The 20,965-nt window shown below is 40.1% G+C and overlaps 2 protein-coding genes and 1 pseudogene across 2 annotated transcripts; all 3 read right to left on the bottom strand.

Annotated features, from left to right (window-relative positions):
* Positions 1 to 291: 291 nt before the first annotated feature.
* Positions 292 to 1,236, bottom strand: LOC103197189 (olfactory receptor 52K1-like). Its single transcript, XM_007941061.1, has one exon. It carries the CDS (start codon positions 1,234 to 1,236, stop codon positions 292 to 294), a length of 945 nt encoding a protein of 314 aa, XP_007939252.1.
* An 8,727-nt stretch (positions 1,237 to 9,963) lies between these two features.
* On the bottom strand, positions 9,964 to 15,677 carry LOC103197188 (annotated as a pseudogene).
* A 907-nt stretch (positions 15,678 to 16,584) lies between these two features.
* On the bottom strand, positions 16,585 to 17,529 carry LOC103197126 (olfactory receptor 52K1-like). Its single transcript, XM_007941006.1, has one exon. The coding sequence runs from the start codon at positions 17,527 to 17,529 to the stop codon at positions 16,585 to 16,587; it is 945 nt and encodes a 314-aa protein (XP_007939197.1).
* Between the last annotated feature and the right edge of the window lie 3,436 nt (positions 17,530 to 20,965).

Below are 20,965 nucleotides of genomic sequence, written 5' to 3'. Positions count from 1 at the left end.
TTACACAAGGAAGGAAATTTTATTTGTTGGTTATCAGGGATGGGTAGGAAGGGAAAAGAAGAGAGGGGAAAAAAGTCACTAGTTTGAGTGCAGGGCCTACCAAAGCATATAGACCAATGAGCCTGATCAGATTTATGGCCTTATGAGTTTCAGGACACCATTAATATTTTTAATTTTACTGGGAAAGAACTAAACATGGAGACTCTGTCAGCCTTCACTTCTTATTATGCTGCATCCAAAGTCCAGCATTCAAACTGTTCCACACATCTCCCTCTATCCCATCATCTCTATTTACACATATTTCCTTAAAAATAATCCTATAACTCGCTCACGAATCTGCTTGGTCTTGACACCATAGATGATGGGGTTGACCATAGGTGGAAAAAGCATATAGAAATTAGCAAAAAGAATATGGACATGGGGGGCAGCCTGGCGGGCCACACGGTGCATGATTGAGGAGAGAACTGCAGGTGTATAGAAGGCTAGAATGGCACCTACATGAGAGACACATGTCCCAAATGCCTTGTAGCGAGCCTCCCGAGAGGCAAGTTGTAGAACTGCCCGAAGGATAAAGATATAAGATAGGATAACAAACAGCAGATCAAACACAGCAATAAACATGGCCACAGCAATGCCATAGATATTATTAAAGCGAGTGTCTCCACAGGCCAGCCTTACCACAGCCATGTGCTCACAGTAACAGTGGGCAATCACTGGGCCTCGGCAATAGTGGTAGTGCTTGAGTGAAAAGGGGAGTGGAGTCATTAGTGTCACAGCTCGAGCCATAGCAGCCATGCCAATCCTGGTGATTAAGGACCTGGTCAGCACTGTAGTATAGTGCAGTGGCTTGCAGATGGCCACATAGCGATCAAAGGCCATGGCCAATAGCACTGCTGACTCCATGATGGAGAAGGAGTGAAGAAAGAACATCTGGACCAGGCAGACATTGAAGTTGATTTCACTATCTCTGAACCAGAATATGGCAAGCATTTTGGGCAGTGTTGTAGAGGAGAGGACCAGGTCAATGGTTGCCAACATGGCCAGAAAGAGGTACATGGGCTCGTGGAGGGCTGCATCCCCTTGGATGATGAAAAGCAGGGTACAGTTGCCCAGCAAGGCCAGTGTATAGGCTGAGCAGAAGGGGATGGAGATCCAGATGTGCAAGTGCTCCAGGCCTGGGATTCCCATCAAGAAGAAGGCAGCTGGATGAGTTGAGGTAATATTGGAGTCTGACATAGCCATTCACAATTCTCTTCTTCCTGTTTTCTTCCACAAGACTCCTACCAGAGTATCCAACGTCTCCAGAGGTACAGCAAGCAAATTCAAACTCTGATCAACCATATGAGAGTATTAGCCCTTGTTCCCATATCTTAAATGAAAATTGGGAAAATAATCACAATGTACATCAAGAAATGTAACACTTGTTCTTTGCCTGCAAAGGCCTTATAAAGTCATTGGTCGATGAGGATATAAATGCCAATAGAGCAAGTCTTCACAGAGTACAGAGTGGAAGGAGAGATTGCTGTAGTCTTCATGTTGCCAATGAAAGCATTATAAAGGGTGTGTATTATTGCTTAAGTTAAATTCTTATCCAAAAACATTCACTGTGAGTGCCTGGGTGGTGGTACAAATGCTTAAGCAGTGAGCAACTAGCAGAAATATTGGCAGTTTGAACCTACACAGAGGAAACTTGGTAGATAGGCCTGGAAACTCTGGCTTTCTGCCTTCAAATTCAATTTCATAAATCACCACACCCTATTATCTCCATCATGTTCTGCATACTCAATTTATAAGGCATAAAACTCAAATTAATTACCATGATGTAGGAAAATGTTTTAGAATTGAAGACTAGGGCTCAAGTTTGTGCCATCTCTCTAATTATAGAAACTGACATGAATCATTTACATATGTTTAAAGTTGTAGCTCCCACACCTGTGAATGAGAGCAATAACCATATCTCCCATGCCCATCTTACGGAGTTACAGTGAAAAAAGATGGGTCATATATGAGAGAGAATTAGTAAACTGTAAAGCACAGTACTAATGCTGTCATTCTGCCTCCTTCCATGCAAATCTACCTTTTTTCTAAGAAGTTTATCTTGGTTGACAACAGCACAATCCTCCATTCCTTGACCTCATCTATTTCTCCATCACCCTTTGTAACTTTATTCCTCTTCTCTGAAAAGCTTACTTTAAAAACTTGACCTTGTTCAATCCCATTTCTTCATCTCTCATTTAGTTTTCAATTCTTTCCAGCCCTAGCTTCCATCTCCACTCCCTTTGTGCTGATCTTGTCATCTTTTCTTTTTTCTCCCACTCTCTCCTCTTCTTCTTTCCTCTTTTCTCCTCCTTTATTCTCACACTCTCCTAGAAATTCTCTTTGATTCTCCTTGCTTTTTTACCATCTCTGTTCAGGCAATTCTCAAATGTAAAGCCTATATTCTAAGTTCCAAACTAGTATTTTCAACTGACACAGAGCACATCTACTTAGATGTCTCACAGGCATTTCAAACAAAATATACCCCAAAACAGAAATCATATTATCTACTCACAAACTATTTCCTCTCCCATGCCTTGGCCATCTCAGTAAATATTGTTGTTGGTGTTGTTTGGTGCTGTCAAGTCAGTTCAGACTCATAACAACCTTACATACACCAGCATGAAACACTGCCCAGTCCTGCACCATACTCACAATCATTGCCATATTGGAGCCCGTTGTGGCAGCCATCTGTGTCAGTCCATATTGTGGAGGGTCTTCCCAGTAAATATTACTGCCACTCATCCAGTAGCTAGGTCAGAAACCAAAGAGTAACCCTGGATTCAATCCTTCCCTCATCCTTTATATCTATTCTTTAGTAAATCCAATCCACCTACAAAATATGTGTTACTCCCTACTCCTTTTCTTTTCCTCTGCAACTGCTCTTGTTTAAATCACCATCATCTTCTATCTAAGGAGTTCTGGTGGTGCAATGGTATGATCACCTGCTAAGAGAAAGATCAACATATTGAACTAAGCCATCTGCCCCATGGCAGAAAAAGCCTGGTGAGCTGCTCCCATAAATATTACACCCTGTTGTTGTTGTTGTTATGTGCCATGGAGTCAAACCCGACTCATAGTGACCCCTCCTTGGGTTTCCAAGGCAGTATCACTACAGAATTAGGATTGTCCAGCCTTCCTTCCGAGGAGTGGATGGTGGGTTTGAACCACCAGCCTTCTGGTTAGCAGTCAAGTGCTTTAGCCACTATGCTACCAGAGCTCCTTATTACACCCTAGGAAACCTTATTGGTCAATTCTACTCTGTCTTATAGGGTTGCTATGAGTCAAAATCAAATGGTTGACAGACAACAACAACATCTTCTATCTGGGCTACAAAAGCTTCCTAGTGAGTCTCTATGGTGAATCTTGGCCCTTTATCATCTACTTTTTATAGTGCAGTCAAAGGCTATTTAAACAGGAAAATTGTATCATGCCATACCTTGCTTAAAATCTTTATAGACTTATCATTGCACTGGGATGGAATCCACACTCCCAATCCTGACTTAGAAAGCCCTCCAAAGTCTGGCCCCTGCTCCCTTCTTCAGCCTCATCTACTTCTACCTTCCTCTTCACTCTCCTCCAGCCAGACAGCCTTCTAACAGTTGCTAGAGCTTGTAGAGCTCTGTCTCAGTCAATAATGATGGCCCTTGATCCTGCCCCTGAATTGGCTGTTACCCTGTTTTTCTTCTTTCCATGCCCTTTATATCTTTCCTAATTCATATTTCATCATCTCTTATCTATGGCAGTATAAAAACCTCCTTTAGTTTTCCACCCCACACACATACACACTTCAATCCATCCACTACAATGTGACAGAACATATATTTCACTTCCCTACTGAAAACCATTTATGGAATTTTCATTTTTACATGATACATGAAAACCACCAGACAAGTTTACAAACTTTTTCCTACCCAAATCATTGGCTTCTTCTCTTACCAAAGGGCCTCACATCTTTCCTAGATCCCCCCGTCTTCCTTACATCCTATGTGGTCCTGTTGAATATCACTAGCCCTCCAGTTTTTTTGCCCATTTGCAACAATCTCACAACTTACCTATTCTGTTTAAGATGCCTAGTGACTCATCACTCTTCCCTCTTTCTGGTGTCCTCTGTTCTCCTGACCTTCCTGTAATACCTTTAGCCTAAGGTGTTCTCACCCCTCTGCATGAGCCTCAGTTCTTGACATGCTCCATAAGTTTCAAGAAAAAAAAATAGATGAGTGTTCCTGTCTTAAGTGAGAGAAGGGTGCAAAGAGGGAGCTGGAAAGGGAAGGTCTGGCTTTATCCTCATAATCTGTTTCTCTTTTCCCAAAAGAAAAATAAACAGCCGCTCCCATCCCTGAGGAACAGAAAGGCTTGGTCTCTTCTCTGGAGGTGACTCCAGGGACCTTCTCTGCTTCAGTCTTCAGTCCTCTGGGGTTCCAGCCTCTTACTTTCTGCAGACCTTACTCTCTCACTGTTGTGTGTTGTCATACTTCCTTGAGGCAAAGTGTTTTGGTTTCAGTAATCATCGAGTCTCTCCCCATCTTCACCTTCCTTCCCTACATTGCCGACTGAGAAATAGAGCCTCTTTACAATAGCACAAATGGATGCTGTTGTGTGTGTTTTCTGATTGTGACTTGAAAAAGTAAGCTTCAGTCATAACTAATCAAGGTTATTTATTATTTATTTTTGCTTTGTCTGATTTGTTTTGAGTTTTGGTGTTTTGTTTCATTTTATGCTCTGATAGCTGTGCAGCATACTAAACAGAGCTGTGGATGTGGCTGGGGATCTAGGTTCAGTCCCAGTTGTGACCTTGATGAGGCATTTAACCTCTCCATCCCTTGGATTGTTTCCTTATCTATTAAGTGGGGTCAATAATCCTGGTTTGGTCCACCTTACAGGATTTGGGTGAGTATCCAATGAGGTAATTGAGAAACAATTATAAATTGTGTTATTAATTATTACTCAGAAATTATTCACTATTACTAATAATAGTGGAGGAGAATGGTTTCCTCCTATGACTGATCTCAGCACTTCCTTTTCTTGGAAGAAAAAAAAAAATTCACTACCATTGAGTAGATTCCAACTCATAGCAATCTTCACTGAGTTTCCAAGGCTATAAATCTTTGCAGAAGCAGATTGCCTTATCTTTCTTCCACGGAACAGCAGAAGACTCAAACCACTGACCTTTTGGTTTGCAGCCAAATGCCTTAACCACTACAGCATCAGAGCTCCTTCCTCCTATTCTAGAGGTTCTAAATAGAAGTTCTAATAGTCCTTCTGTACCACTGTGGACCATTCTGTGTTGCTGTTTTGTAAACTAACCTTCTTAAACAATTAGGAGCTTTGGAATCTTAAGAAACAATCTATGCATGACTTTGACCCCATCAATAGTTTGAATTCAGATTCTGCCTCTACCTTTGATAAAAGCCTACCTGTTTCACTGACTTCATCTACCCTTTATCCAGTTCTACATTTCCTCAGGTTATCTGATGACCATCCATGCTTTTAAATCTCTAGTTTTTGGCGTTTACACACTAAGCTTTTAGGAAGGAGACAAATCAGAATCGTTCTTTGGTGTTATTCTTCATTTTTGTCCTATTCCATGGAAATAGAAATGTCAGAATCTGACTGTGGTCTTGTTTTGCTCTCTACTAACTACTTATGTGATTATATGCATTTAAGTAATCTGACTTCCAATTTTGTACAGGGAGTACCTCAAACAAAATTTCAATCATAAACTTCTACCTGAGGCCACATTAGCACTTCCTGCCACACTTATAGATATTTGATTAGGAGTGATACCCTGGGGAGTGATCTAGAAGAAAAAGTGAGAGGAGGTTGTACAGCCTAAATAATGGGATGTAAGATTGGTGGTGTAATATCCAGAGGGAGAAGATACATTAGAACTTCATATAAAGAGCTGGTTTCCTTGAGGTGTTGATGTAACCAGTCCATTTCAGAGCCAAGTAATCCATTTTGATGATGAGTCTACTCATTTGTTTACATGTTCATGACCTTCCTTAACCCGCTTTTAAAAAGTTGCAGATGTGATAGGAGTTTTTAAAACATTTCATGGCCACTTTAGAAATTTTAGGATGACATGAACCATTATAAATTTGCTTATCAATATGTCATCTTCCCCTTTTTCTGTTTTTAATGGGCAAGCTATTGTGCTGACAATTCTGGTAAACAAAAAGATTCCTGCCAAGAATAGTTGTTATTCGTATTGGGTAAATATTCTATATCTTTAATAATATGGTATATAACCTAACAAATAACTGAATTACCTACTGGATGGATGAATTTGTGAACTAATTAAAATAAAAATAACAATAAAACAGTTCTACATGGAAACAACAGCCACAGAGCTAATCAGAAGGGCATCGGAAATAGTTAATATACAAAGATGGGAACACTATAGAAGAACCTCTATCAGCAAAGCTTAAATCCATCTTTATTAACTGTGAAAATCTGTAAAATCTGTAACTACTAAGAGCTTCAATAAAAATAAGGTTATAAATGACATTGCTACAAGAAAAAGAACTAAAGAATCTTAGAAAATTTTGTGCTAACACCATGATCATGTGGAATTTTAGTAGATCTCTTCAAAGCATAATTTTATATTTCCTATCATTAGCTTTGGGTGTACCTCAACACACACACACACACAAAAAAATAAAAATTCAACTACATAGATGCCATAACTAAAATTATAAAATAACCAGAAGACAGGAATAAAATTAGCGTTATTACCAAATCAATACTTTATTAATCAATGCCAAATTAATGCTTTAGTAATAATCAAGTTATGTATGATGAGTTTACATCCGAGAATTTTGTTGATTACAGTGTTTTTTCATTTGAAGTTATTGAACTATGATTCAGAAGATGGCAGGAAAATAGTTTATGAAATTGAAATCTAATATTTTGGGCTTTGAAATATTATACTTATAAACATCATAAGTAAAATAGAAATAAAATGTCTGTAGTAGCTAGAAATATGTCTACCGGACTTCTCCCAACATCCACGTTCATTTCATTCTCTCAAAATACATTGTGATGGACAAAGCTTAGAAGCCAGGAAGGGGCAGGAAAGAAGGACAAATGGAAATGGGTGACCTCAGGAGGAAGTGAGAAGAGTGCTGTTACAGTGTGGGGATTGCAGCAAATGTCATAAACAGAATGTGTATGGACTGTTCAATGGAAAATAAATTTGCTCTATACACTTTCACCCAAATCACAATAAAATATATATATTGATTATTAAAAAAAACATAGGCTACTACTGAGTGTGTCGATAGCAAAGCTATGAACTATGTTTTGGTAGCTGGGTTTGCCCACTTGACTCTTGCTTTTCATCATGCAAAGCACATGCTTGAGATAGCCACTGGTCAGAGGAGGTTGTGATAAACACGGAACAGACCAGCACCTAACCCTCAAACTCGAGTCAACCCAGCTAAGCTCAGTCCATGTCACTCAGTTCCTGTCAAAGTGAAGACATAAGAGCAAGTGTAGCAAAAGCTGATGATACTCCCAGTATACACACAAATAATAATAATAATACAGTGTGATAAACAAAGCTCAGAAGGGAGGAAGGAGCAAGAAAGAAGGACAAATAGAAATGGGTAACTCAGGGAGGAAGTGAGAATAGTGCTGTTACATTGAGAGGATTACAACCAATTTTCATGAAAAAAAAAATTTATAAATTGTTCAATGGAAAACTAATGTGCTCTGTAAACTTTCATCCAAAACACAATAAAAAGTTCAATTTTTAGAAAAAAGGTAAATTATAACAAAATCTTAGCACATCACATCTTTGTAATATGAAGCTCTGTTGTTGTTATGTGCTATCGAGTCGGACCCAACTCATAGTGACCCCTCCTTGGGTTTCCGAGGCAATGTCACTATGGAAGTAGATTGCCCAACCTTCCTTCCGAGGAGTGGCTGGTGGGTTTGAACTGCCAGCCTTCTGGTTAGCAGTCAAGTGCTTTAGGCACTGTGCTACCAGAGCTCCTAGGTAGCCATTAAATTAAACCAAAACCAAACTCACTACCATTGAGTTAATTCTGACTCATAATGACCCCTATGGAGCTTTCAAGGCTGTAAATCTTTAGGGAAGCAAGGTGCCTCATCTTTCTCCCACAGAGCAGCTGATTGGTTAAAACCACTGACCTTTTGGTTAGTAGCCAAATGCCTTAACCACTGCACCATCAGAGCTCCTTAGTTCCCAAAAATGTCTGCACTTTAGAATAATCTGAGAATCCTCTAAATATCCCAGTACACCCTAGATTGATGGAGCACAGTTTATGGAGGTTGCACATAAAAAACAATATTTTTTAAAAACTGGTACAGTTATCCTGAGCAAAACATTCATGAAATGTTCAAGCTGAAGACATCCTAGCTAAACCTGCCTCATTAGGTTCCCTAGGCTGTAAATCTTTATGGAAGCAAATTTTAACTCTAACGTGGTAGAGTTAGGAGGAAAAAAAAAAAAAAAGCCCAACTATACAATCAAATCTCAAGTCTTTGCACCAAATCTGCTAATATCCATTGGCCAAACTGGATCACATGGCCAAGTCCATAGTGAGAAAATATACTGCAGCTACTTCAAGGTAGGGAGGGGAGAGAGTGAGTAATTTTGAACAATAATCTCCTCTATCACACAGAACATGCCAACTCTTCTGAGGCAAAACAGACAAGAGTGGGTAGGAGGGGGAGAGAAGAGAACACTGCAAAAAAAAAAAAAATGCATTGACCCATGTCACTTTAGTTTTGTGTATTTCACTGTATGTAATTATATTTCAACAAAATGTATTTAAAAAAAAAAAAAAGACGAGATTTGTGTCCCTATATGTGCTAAAAGGAGCTCTTGTGGCACAGTATTTAAAGCTACCACCAAAAGGTCAGCAGTTCAGTTTCACCAGCTGTTCTAAGGGAGAAAGATGAGGCAATCTGCTTCCATAAAGATTTGCAGCCTAGGAAACCTGATGAGCCAGTTCAAGGGCATCCTAGAGGCTCACTATGGGTTGGAATCAACTCTATGGCCATGGGTTGGTTGTATATGGGCTAAAAATAGAGCAACATCTCCTCCAGTTTAACTTCTTGGTGTCAGCTGGAATCATAGAGGGAAGGGCAAAAAGTGGGGTAAAGTAAGTCTCAGGGAACAGAGTCAGAGACCATTGGTTCATACCCATTCTTCCTTGCTGTCCAATATCCTGAACTCATTGGCTATAGGAATGATACCTCTGAGACCTGTCCAGACAGTCATTGAAACCATCACCCTTTATATGTGCCTGTGCACAAGCTGGGGCACAATGTAGGCCTGAAGATGATTTTACAGAGCCTACCAGATTTTTCTTTTCCTTAGAATTGGAGAAGTTACTTCATAATTGTTACCGGTGACACAATTTGGTCATAAAATAAATAATAGAGGAGCATGATAGTGTAGGTTAGACTTTAAGAAAAAATGCATATGAGAGCGTCTGTGAAAAAAAAAAAAAAAAAAAAACTAACTAACTAAAAGAATGCCCAAGCATGAGAGTTTGCATAAGAAGGAGACAAGGAGAAGCAGAAACATGGGTGAAATCCAATACATTTGTAGGATAGATTAGAAGAAGCAATGATGTATTTTTTTTATTTTTCTTCAAATACAGTCTTGAACTATTTTAAGTTACATTGCAATATAGAGCTCACAACTCTAGTAATCAGCTTTCCCTAGGTTATGCTGTGAAACAAACTAAAATCAAAACATGTCCAGTTCTACACGGAGAAGTCTATGAGAATCAGGAGGTCAAAGCTCTGCAATCAGAACAGACAATAGGGACAAACTTGGCCTGATTTAACTGGTGGTCCTATGAGGAATGGAACCAATTCCTTTTCTTATTAAAGAATTGCCAACCTGAAGAGTATGCAACTATCTTACTTTAGATTTTGTCATCCACCTCAACCCAGAATCCATGTAGTACTGGACATGTTTATAAGAACAGAGCTAACTACATGTTCTTTTTCCGGAACAGACAGCACATGATTATGAATCTCCTTGGCCTTAAAACCATAGATGATTGGGTTTACCATGCTTGAGAGAAGCAGATAAAAAATACTAAGCAGTATATAGATGTGGGGGGCAGCCCTGTGGGCTGTGTGGTGAATAAGTGAGGAGATGATCACGGGTGAATAGGTGGACAGAATGGCACCTTTGTGAGAGACACAGGTCCCAAATGCCTGTGGCGAGTCTCCTGAGTGGTGAATTGTAGAACTGCCTGAAGGATAAAGATACAAGATAGGATAATAAACAGAAGATCCCACACCACAATAAACATGACCACAGCAATACTGTAGATGTTGTTGAAATGAGTGTCTCCACAGGCCAGCCTTAGCACAGCCATGTGCTCACAGTAGCAACTGGCAATCACTAGGCCTCAGCAATACTGGAATCACTTCAGTAGAAAGGGTAGTGGAGTTATTAGTGTCACAGCTCGAGCCATAGCAGCCAAGCCAATTCTGGTGATTTGGGACCTGGTAGGCACTGTGGTGTAGTACAATGGCTTGCAGATGTCCACATAGTGACCAAAGGCCATGGCCAACAGCAGTGCTGACTCCATCATGGAGAAGGAGTGAAGAAAGGACATCTGGACCAGACAGGCATGGAACTTGATTTCCCTATCCCTGAACCAGAATATGGCGAGCATTTTGGGCAGTGTTGTAGAGGAGAGAACCAGGTCAATGGCTGCCAACATGGCCAGGAAGAAGTACATGGGCTCATGGAAGGCTGCATCAGAGTGGATGACGAAGAGCAGAGTGTAGTCACCCAAAAGGGCCACTGTATAGGCGAAGCAGAAGGGAATGGAGATCCAGATGTGCAGGTGCTCCAAACCTGGAATCCCTACCAACAAGACAACAGCTGGATGGGTTGAGGTGATATTGGAGGCTGACGTTGCTCCAGGAAATCCTCCTTATTAATTTCCACAGAGATTCTTCACTTTCTGATGAAAGTGAAGGCACGTAGATAAGCTCTGATAATGCACTGGGAAAATTAGCTCTTTTTCACATTCCTAAACCTTATGTGAAAAAGCTAGAGTTCTCACACACATAGAGAAGCATAATCCATGTTTCTGCCCTCAAAGAACATAGAGCCTCATTAGATAGAATGTTAAGTATTAATAAAACTTGTATAAGAAGACAATATTCTTAAAGGAATGGAGACGAGGTAGTGTTTTCTGTGTTCTTAGCAATGTCAGAATTACCTTGATAAAAGAAGTACAAATATGTTTATTACATTCCTTTCAAACATGCATTGGCACCATCCTATGTGCCAGTCAAACCAAACTCCCAATCACAAAAGTCAATTTTCTGTTCTGAAATCTCAGACTTAAGTGCCTGTATAAATCAAATAATCTCTACAATTCTCAATGCCCCAATTAATCATATAATCATTATATTTCCTCTAGAACTATGTCACATATGGGAGCTCTGGTGACATAGAGCCTAAGGCATTTGACTGCTAACCAGAAGGCTGGTGGTTCAAACTCACCAGCCACTCCTCAGAAGGAAGATGGGGCAATGTACTTCTGTAGTGATACTACCTTGGAAACCCCAGGAGAGATCGCTGTGAGTAGGATCCGATTCGATGGCAGTGAGTCTGGTTTTTCAGTAGCACTCGATCACCAAAATTGGTCAATTGGAAACCCAAGGAGGGATCGCTATGAGTCGGAATCAACTCAACAGCAGTGAGTTTGGTTTTTTCGTTTGTTTTTGGCCGGTTTCCTGGGAAAATGAGGAGCCTCTTTTGGGGGGCTTCCTCCATCCTTATTTATATGGATGTTTCTGTTCGTGTGACTCTCCCTCCACAATTCTCACAGTTCCTTAATTTCCATCACTGGAGAGCTCTCTCATCTCTTTACCAGTACTGATCTCTGGCTACCACATCAAACACCCTTTTCTCTTAACAATATTTCATCTTTCCCTCTTCACTTGTTCATTTTTTTTTTCCTCTGTCACATCCTTAAACATTGAGTTTCCCATTTTTCCCTGACTTTATTCCCTTTTTTATTTGTTTGTTTGTTTGTTTTGCTGTTTTATTAGTTGCCATTGAATTGACTCTAACTCATGGCAATATTCTGTGGAATAGAATGAAATGTTGCTTGGTCTCGTGCCTCTTCATGATTGTTGGTATATTTGAGTCTGTTGTTGAAGCTGTTGTGTCAGTCTGTCACACTGAGTACTCCTTCACTTTGTTGGCCTTCTGCAAAACATGATGTCCCTTTCTAGCCATTGGTTTTTCCTGATGATATGTCCAAAGTAAGTCAAAGTCTTGCCATTTTGTTTACAAGAAACATTCTAATAGTATTTGTTCTAAGACAGACTTGTTCATTCTCTTGCCGGTCCATGATATATTTAATATTCTTCACCAATATCACAACTGAAATGCAAGAATTCTTCTTCTATGTAAGTGTTGGTTGCCCTTAGATCTCCCATGATTTACTGCTCTAAGGAGTTTCACAACTCTCTGGTGTAATTGTTCACCACCTAAGCCTATCTACTACATAGGACCTTAAATGATGGAGCTTAAATTAACTAAGCACAGCCAGACTGAAGATAATAGGCTATATGAAAGGAACCTGGACTAGATCTTTTGAGACTGCAGGACTCCGGGAGACTATTGCTATGAGATACTCTATAAAGCTTGAACCAACACTACCCTCTGATGTCACCTTTTAGCCAAATAACAGATTGGCTCATAAAATAATGAATAGTACTGGAGAAGATTGTGCAGCTTTAAGAAATTATCTATATGAGAGTAAATGATTCACAATTAGCCTAAAGCAAAGATGAAAGGGTAAGGAGATAGAGAAACCAGATTGCTGGAAAAAAAAAAAAAAAAATCCAGAATGGAATAAATGAGAATGTTAACACATTGTGAAAAATATAACCAATGTCACTGAAAAGTTTGTGTAGTTGTTACTAGGTGCCATCAAGTTGGTTCCAACTCATAGTAACCCTATGTATAACAGAAAGAAATGTTGCTTGGCCCTGTGCCATACTCACAATAATCGCTATGTTTCACCCCATATTTGCAGTCACTGTGTCAATCTGTCTTGCTAAGGGTCTTCCTCTTTTTCACTGATCCTACTTTACCAAACACCATATCTTTCTCCAGGGATTGTTATTTCCTGATAACATGTCCTAATACACAACACAAAGTCTTGCGACCAATTTTGGTGATCGAGTGCTACCGAAAAACCAGACTCACTGCTATCAAATCGGATCCTACTCACAGCGACCCTCCTTGGGCTTCCAAGGTAGTATCACTACAGAAGTAGATTGCCCCATCTTCCTTCCGAGGAGTGACTGGTGGGTTTGAACCGCCAGCCTTCTGGTTAGCAGTCAAGTGCCTTAGGCACTACACAGAAATACCACCAATTGGTGGCTTTGACAAACCAGAGGTTATTCTCTTACAGTTTAGGAGGCTAGAAGTCTAATTTCAAAGTGCCACCTCTGGGGGCTGGATGAAAGCCTCTGGACTTTGAGCTTCAGCTCTGCATCTTGCTACCAGCCCACTGAAGCTAGAGACTTCTCTTAACTCAGGCAGCAGCTGACTGCTGTGACTGACAAACCCAAGGTCAACAAGTAAAACGGCACACTCCCAAATTATCAAGCAACATGGCAGGCCACTAGGTCAAGTCCAAAAAATCATCCCAAGATCAGCAGACAACATGGCAGGCTGCTGAATGAAGACTCAGCTATATGCAGGGTCCAAGTATGCCAAAATGCTCAGAGACTATTCCCAAAGCTGCTTTTTATATACTGAAAGCAGACCACATCTCTAAGACAGTTACTCAGCTGCTCACAGTAGATACCACCATGGAGTTGATTCTCATCATGGGGAATAGCTACATCCAGCTGCCCAGCCACTCAAAACTAGGCCCAGCCAAACTAATACACAAACTTAACTACCACACTACCCTTGCTTCTAAAGAACAGCCACCACCAATCTGTCAGTGGTTCATTCGTGTTGCTGAGATGCTGAACAACTTTCAGCAGAATGTCCAGACTAAAACAGACAATAAAGGCCTGGTAATCTACCAGAAAACCCTACAAATCACAATGGAATATTTTTCAATCTGCAAGTAATCATGAGTATGGTGCAGAATCAGGCAGGCAGCATTACATTCAGTTGTGCATGGGTTTGCCGTGTGTTGGGGCCAATTCAACGGTAGCTGACAACAACAACAAGGGGTTGTAGGCATCACTAAGCAGAACAAAGTCCTGCACTCCAACTCTATTCTTGCTACTTCCTCAGTGGCATTAAGCTATGAACCCTAACTGGGGATGTTGGGAAGTCCTAGGTATTGAGTTATTGGAAATATATTAACTAAGCCCAGACTAATGCACCAATTTTCTTTAACATGCAAGAATAATCTTGTATTATTTACGTAAGGGTAAACATTTAGGTGTCTATAGGCTACTTATATTTTTCATTTATGCTTTGTTTGTGTGTCAAACTCGTATGAACTAAAGGAGAAATTAATCTTCCTTACATTTATTGTGAGAAAACTTGGTTATGCTGATGTTACATGTATTTCCTGGTTATGAAATTCTTATACTATTGGATGTGTACAGAGTACACATGTGTACAATGGAGACAGAGACATTCCTTCTTTATTAGAGATGGAAATAACTTGTAGGCTGATGTCATTCCTAGTATAAATCAGCAAGAGGATAAGCAGACTTCTCTTGTTAAACATAGCTTCTTTTAATATATGCTACTGACTGATCAGAAGGAAGATTGGCCAATCTACTTCCGTAGTGATACTGCCTCAGAAACCCAAGGAGGGGTCACAGTGAGTCAGATCCGACTCGATCTGTGAGTTACTTTCTGATTATGTGTATGTTGTTAATATTTAAAAATTTAAAAAACTCCCAACCTTGGGTATGTTCAGAAGAAACAAGCAAGAAGAACTGAAACATAAGACCTGAAAGTAGAACATCATTTCCTTGGGGTATTTGTGTTAGTATCAGAAGAAACCATGAGAGCCGAGGTAGGAAATAAGAGAAAGTAAGACTCTAGGTTCTTGCAACACCCCTCCCTTCTAGACAACTCCTAACCTTCCAATCTTCAGCTGACATGGGCTTAGAGAGTCTTCATTTAAAAAAAAAAAAAAAAGGCTAAATAATAAGAAGGAGCTCTAGTGGTGCACTGGTTAAAGGTTTTGTCTTTTAATGAAAAATTCAGCAGTCCTAACCCACAACCCACTCTACAGGAGAAAGATGAGGCAGCCAGCTTCCATAAAGATTTAGAGTGTTGAAAAACCTAAGGGGCAATTATACGTTATCATAAAGGGTCATTGTGAGTTGGAATTGACTCAATGGCAATTGGGTGTTTTGGTTAAACAATATAGACAGAGAAGGGATACAGATGTTCACATAGATGTAGACATGGGTTTCTAATTCCTAAACAGTAGTCTCTGAGGAAGCAGTGAGTTACAAGATAAGGTAGAAGGATACATTTGTGACACATGGTATATGGGGGCTTCTGTAACTAGCGGAGGTGTACTTGTCAGGAATAATATTATGGGGATCCTCTTGTATCTGAGTTTGCATGAGAAAGAGAAAAACATACCAATATTCCCACAACCCATATGCTTTAATCTCCCCATGTTTCTTCCACTATGCTGGGCCTTGAGGTGGGGAGGTCAGAGATCATACCCTATTGTGGTTATTGTTCCTTTCTCTGTCTCATAACAGAAACATAAGTGCAGCATCTCTGCCTTAACTATCTGTCTATCCCAACTCCTTAGCAGAGTCTTGGCATACAGTTGGTATTAAATAATATTCTGTAAATTAATTAGTAAATAAATGATGTAAGCACATTCTTGTTGACATGAAATACATCTATTTGAAAATAAAGAGTAACATAATGTACAAAAATATGACAGAAAACATGTCTTTTTCAACATGAAGACGAACAAGTCAAAAGAAGAAGTAAAATAAACATAGGTTGACTCAGGTGAAGAATAGTTTCCAATAAGCACAGTTGTCTGACTTGGACCCTGTATCACTGGAAAACTATAAGCACCCCAATACAGGACTGTTAAGGCAGAAGTTGAACATGACCTGTCAGGGTGATGAGAGATTCCTGCACCAAATGTGTAACGTAGGTCCTCACTCAGGTCCTGAGTGGATAGTTAACCAAATTCCCAATATTGGGATAGAAATTCAGAGGCTCACAATCTTCTTTTAAATAAAAGAACTTGAAGTACCTTTGTGTATTTAGGTGAGGTCACTAGGAGGTTAGTGGGTCAAGCCAACATTCAGATAAGAGTGAGGATTCTGTAAGGACACAACAAAGGCACTAGTTTGAGTGCAGAGCCTACCAAGGGATATAGACCTGTGCTCCCTGGTCAGACCTGTGTATTGGTAAGTTTCTGAAAAGCATTAATGTTTTTTATTTTGCTGAGAAAGAACTAAACATGCAGACTCTGGGAGCTCTTCACTTATTAATCTGGATCCCAGTTCCAGCATTCAAATGGTCCCACACTTCTCTGCCCATCTTGTAGGCTCCATTTACACATCCTTTTTCAAAAATAATCCTATGACTCGCTCACGAATTTGCTTGGTCTTGACACCATAGATGATGGGGTTGGCCATGGGTGGGAAAAGCAGATAAAAAATGGCAAAAAGTATATGGACATGGGGGGCAGGCCGGTGGGCCACACGATGCATGATTGAAGAGAGAAAAGCAGGTGTGTAGAAGGCTAGAAGGGCACCTATGTGAGAGACACATGTCCCAAATGCTTTGTAGCGAGCCTCCCGAGAGGCAAGCTGTAGAACTGCCCGGAGAATAAAGATATAAGATAGGATAACAAACAACAGATCAAGAACAACAATAAACATGGCCAGAGCCATGCCATAGATATTATTAAAGCTAGTGTCTCCACAGGCCAGTCTTACCACAGCCATGTGCTCACAGTAACAATGGGCAATCACTGGGCCTCGGCAGTAGTGGAAGCGCTTGAGTGAAAGGAGGAGTGGAGTCATCAGTGTCACAGCCCGGGCCACAGCAGCCGTGCCAATCCTGGTGATTAGGGGCCTGGTCAGCACTGTGGTATAGTGCAGTGGTTTGCAGATGGCCACATAGCGATCAAAGGCCATGGCCAATAGCACTGCTGACTCCATGATGGAGAAGGAATGGAGAAAGAACAGCTGAACCAGGCAGGCATGGAAGTTGATCTCTCTATCCCTGAACCAGAATATGGCAAGCATTTTGGGCAGTGTCGTAGAGGAGAGGACCAGGTCAATGGTTGCCAACATGGCCAGAAAGAAGTACATGGGCTCATGGAGGGCTGCATCAGAGTGGATGACGAAGAGCAGGGTGCAGTTGCCCAAAAGGGCCAGTGTGTAGGCAAAACAGAAGGGAATGGAGATCCAGATGTGCAGGTGCTCCAAACCTGGCATCCCTACCAACAAGAAGACAGCTGGATGGGTTGAGGTGATATTGGAGGCTGACATTTCTCCAGGAAATCCTCCTTATTAATTTCCACAGAGACTCTTTGTTTTCTTTGTACACCTTTTAGGCACATAGATAAGCTCTGATAATGCACCTGGGAAGATTAGCTCTTTTTCACATTCCTAAAAACTCTGTATGAAAAAGCTGGAGTTCTCATACACATAAAGAAGCGTAATCCATGTTTCCTGCCCTCAAAGAACTTGTAGCCTCATTGAATAGATAGAATATTAAGTATTAGTAGAACTTATATCACAAGACAGTATTCTTAAAGGAATGAAGAAGAGGTAGTGTTTTCTTAGTGATATCAGGATTACCTTGATAAAAGAAGTAAAAATATGTTTACAACATTTCTTTCCAACATGCATTGGCACCATCCTATGTCCCAATCCAACCAAACTTCCAATCACAAAAGTCAATTTTCTGTTCTGAAATCTCAGACTTAGGTGCCTGTGTAAAACAGATAAGCCCTGCAGTTCTCGACACCCCAATTAATTAGATAATCTGCATATTTTCTCTAGAACTATGTTCTCTGATACTGTTCCCTCTAGCCACCTGTGCATAGTTAAATTTAAATGAGTATCTACTAAAATTTTCTCATTCACACAATACACTTCTTAAATGCTCAATTACCATAAGTGACTGGTGGCTACCATATTAGACAATGTAGGTATAGAGTATATTCATCATTGCAAAAAGTTATTTTGAAGAGCAGTGCTCTGGAATATATATCTTCCAGGTTCTTTCAACACCCACAAATCTCTCTAAATACAATCCTGCTGCCAGCTTACTGAGAAAATGAGGGGCCTCTATTTCTGGTTCTCCTTTATTAATCTTCTTCATCTTTCTATTTGTGTACTCTCCCTGCACACATCTCACAGCTCCTTAATTTCCATCATTGGAGACTCTCTCATCTCTTTAGCAATATTGATCTCTGGCTACCACATCAAATGCCCTTTTCTCTTAATAATATTTAATCTTTCCCTCTTCTCTTGTGCATTTTTTCTCCTCTTCTTTCAAATCCTTAAACTGAGTTTCCCAGTTTTTGCCCAGTCTCTATTCTTTTTTCTGTTGTTGTTGCTATTATTAGTTGCCATTGAATTGGCTCTAACTCATGACAACATTCTGTGTGATGAAACGTTGCTCAGTCCACATCATCTTCATGATTGTTGCTATATTTGAGTTCATTGTTGAAGCTATTGTGTCAATCCATCACACTGAGGATCTCCTGAGTTTTTGTTGATCCCCTGCAAAACACTGTGTCCTTTTCTAACTATTGGTTTTTCCTGATGTGTCCCAAGTAAGTCAAAGTCTTATCATTTTTTTACAAGACATATTCTAATTGTATCTATTCTAAGACAGATTTGTTCATTCTCTTCACAGTTCACAGTATATTTAATATTCCTCACCAACATCACAATTGAAATGTACTAATTCTTCTACATTCCTTTTCAACTATCCAACTTTTGCATGCATGGAAATCATTGAAGAGGTTAGGTTGCATTAGACACACACTAGTCATCAAACTGACACCATCTTCTCACATCTGCTACTGCTGCAAAAGCCACCTAACAGGGTTATAAAGTCAACCAATGATTCTCCAATATTTATTCCTTCCACAAATACCCACAATATTGAGAAATGAAGGGCCTTAAAATGAAGGGACCATTTACTTCTATATCCCCAGCTTCTACCATACAAATTAGGTATTGAACATTTCACCAAGTGAAGCATGAATTACCAAACTGGAAAATAAGCCTTATGACTTTTTACAGAAGACCCGCTCCATCTAATACAGGCTTAGACTGGTTTGTTATCTCCCAATTTAAAATGCATCCAAGATGGTAGTTCTGAGAACTCACATACACACACGTACATATAGCCTTGGTTACTTCCATCAGAATAAAATCTTCTTATTATTGGAAAGTATTTTTGCCAAGTCTTACTTATATTTGTGCATCTTTTCCAAGAATGAACAGTGGGATGTGTGGCAAACAAACCTTATGAGAGTAGGGACTTGTTTTTGTTTTTTACTACTCTGCCTCCAGTGTCTAGAAGAGTGCCTAATAGATAACAAGAGTTCTATACGTGACAGTTAAATGATCCCATATATATGTTGCAACTTTATCCTCTGTGTATATGCATTTTCCATAAATCCAAACATGTTTCACTTTGTCTCTGAGTCTACATGTCCCTTGACTTCCAACCCACTTGGCATGAGCATCATGGACCATCCTGTGACTTGTCAACCCATCCACACACAAAGAAAAAGTATCTGTTCCAAGTCTTCCCCCACAAGCAAAGATTGCCCATCACTCTGTGAGATTTATTTCCTTTGAAGTTCATGTAAAATCTTCTCCTCCCAAAATCAGGAGTGTGAAAAGCAATTCTTCCCCTAATTGCTATGACCCTAGAAATCTCTCTGAAGTAAATGTTTTTTTCCAGTGTTTAGGAGTTATTGACCTGAACACATAACCTATTTCCAGAGCCAACATGCCCATACATAACCACAGGATTTGTCTTCAATTTCTTCATCTCTCCTGAAAGTATTAAAATGGGACCCCAATGCAGAGAAAATACTCAGTCAATACTGGCAGCTAATGAGAATGTCCATATATATGATAGAGCTAACAGGGGGCAAAGTTCTGATAATTACTTAGCCACAACCAACAACCCAAAGGGAGCAAAATGTTTGGCCAGGGAGCTCAGGACCATAATGATGAGGGACATGGCATAACATACTAAACAAAAATCATGTTCTACATCCTACTTTGGTGACTAGCGTTCAGGGTCTTAAAGGCTTGCAAGCAGCACTCTAAGATGCAACAATTAGTTTTTCCCAGTCCAGAGCAAAGAAGAATGAAGAAAACCAAAGACACATGGAAACAATTAGTTCAAGGGACTCATGCACCATACAAATCTCAGCCAACATGACCCCAAGACCAGAAGAACTAGATGGTGCCCAGCTACCACTATCAACCATTTGGAAAGGGACTGGTGTAGGAGATCCCAGATAGAGTGGGAGAAAAATATAGAAAAAAACTCAAAATCAAAAAAAAAAAGAAAAAGAAAAAAGACCAGGTTTAATGGTCTGATAGACTGATGAAACCTCCCAGGTTATGGCCCCAAGTCAGCCTTCAGGGCTGAAATCACTCCTAAGGCTTCCAGCCAAACAATAGACAGGCATATGTGGTGAACATTTATACCAGGTAGGTACAGCCCTTAGAACAATCAACCATGGGAGATCATAAGGGCAGTATTTGCACAGGGAGATAGCTTGGAGGTCAGGAATATGTTGGAAAGAAGGGCATGAGGAAAAGGTAACCACAGGGAAGAAGCAGGAAAAGGGCTGTTACATTGTGGGGATTGAAATCGATGTCATGAAACAAAATGTATGTGAACTGTTTTATGGAAAATTAATTTGCTCTGTAAACTTGAACC

Source organism: Orycteropus afer, unplaced genomic scaffold (genome assembly GCF_000298275.1).
Source record: "Orycteropus afer afer isolate SDZICR_OR568_19922 unplaced genomic scaffold, OryAfe1.0 scaffold00074, whole genome shotgun sequence".
In the NCBI taxonomy this organism is placed as follows: domain Eukaryota; kingdom Metazoa; phylum Chordata; class Mammalia; order Tubulidentata; family Orycteropodidae; genus Orycteropus; species Orycteropus afer.
This window is presented reverse-complemented; position numbering and strand designations above follow the sequence as displayed.

Excerpts from the sequence above, each read along its gene's own strand:
- LOC103197189 (XM_007941061.1), bottom strand. The coding sequence starts at position 1,236 with ATGTCAGACTCCAATATTACCTCAACTCATCCAGCTGCCTTCTTCTTG.
- LOC103197126 (XM_007941006.1), bottom strand. The coding sequence starts at position 17,529 with ATGTCAGCCTCCAATATCACCTCAACCCATCCAGCTGTCTTCTTGTTG.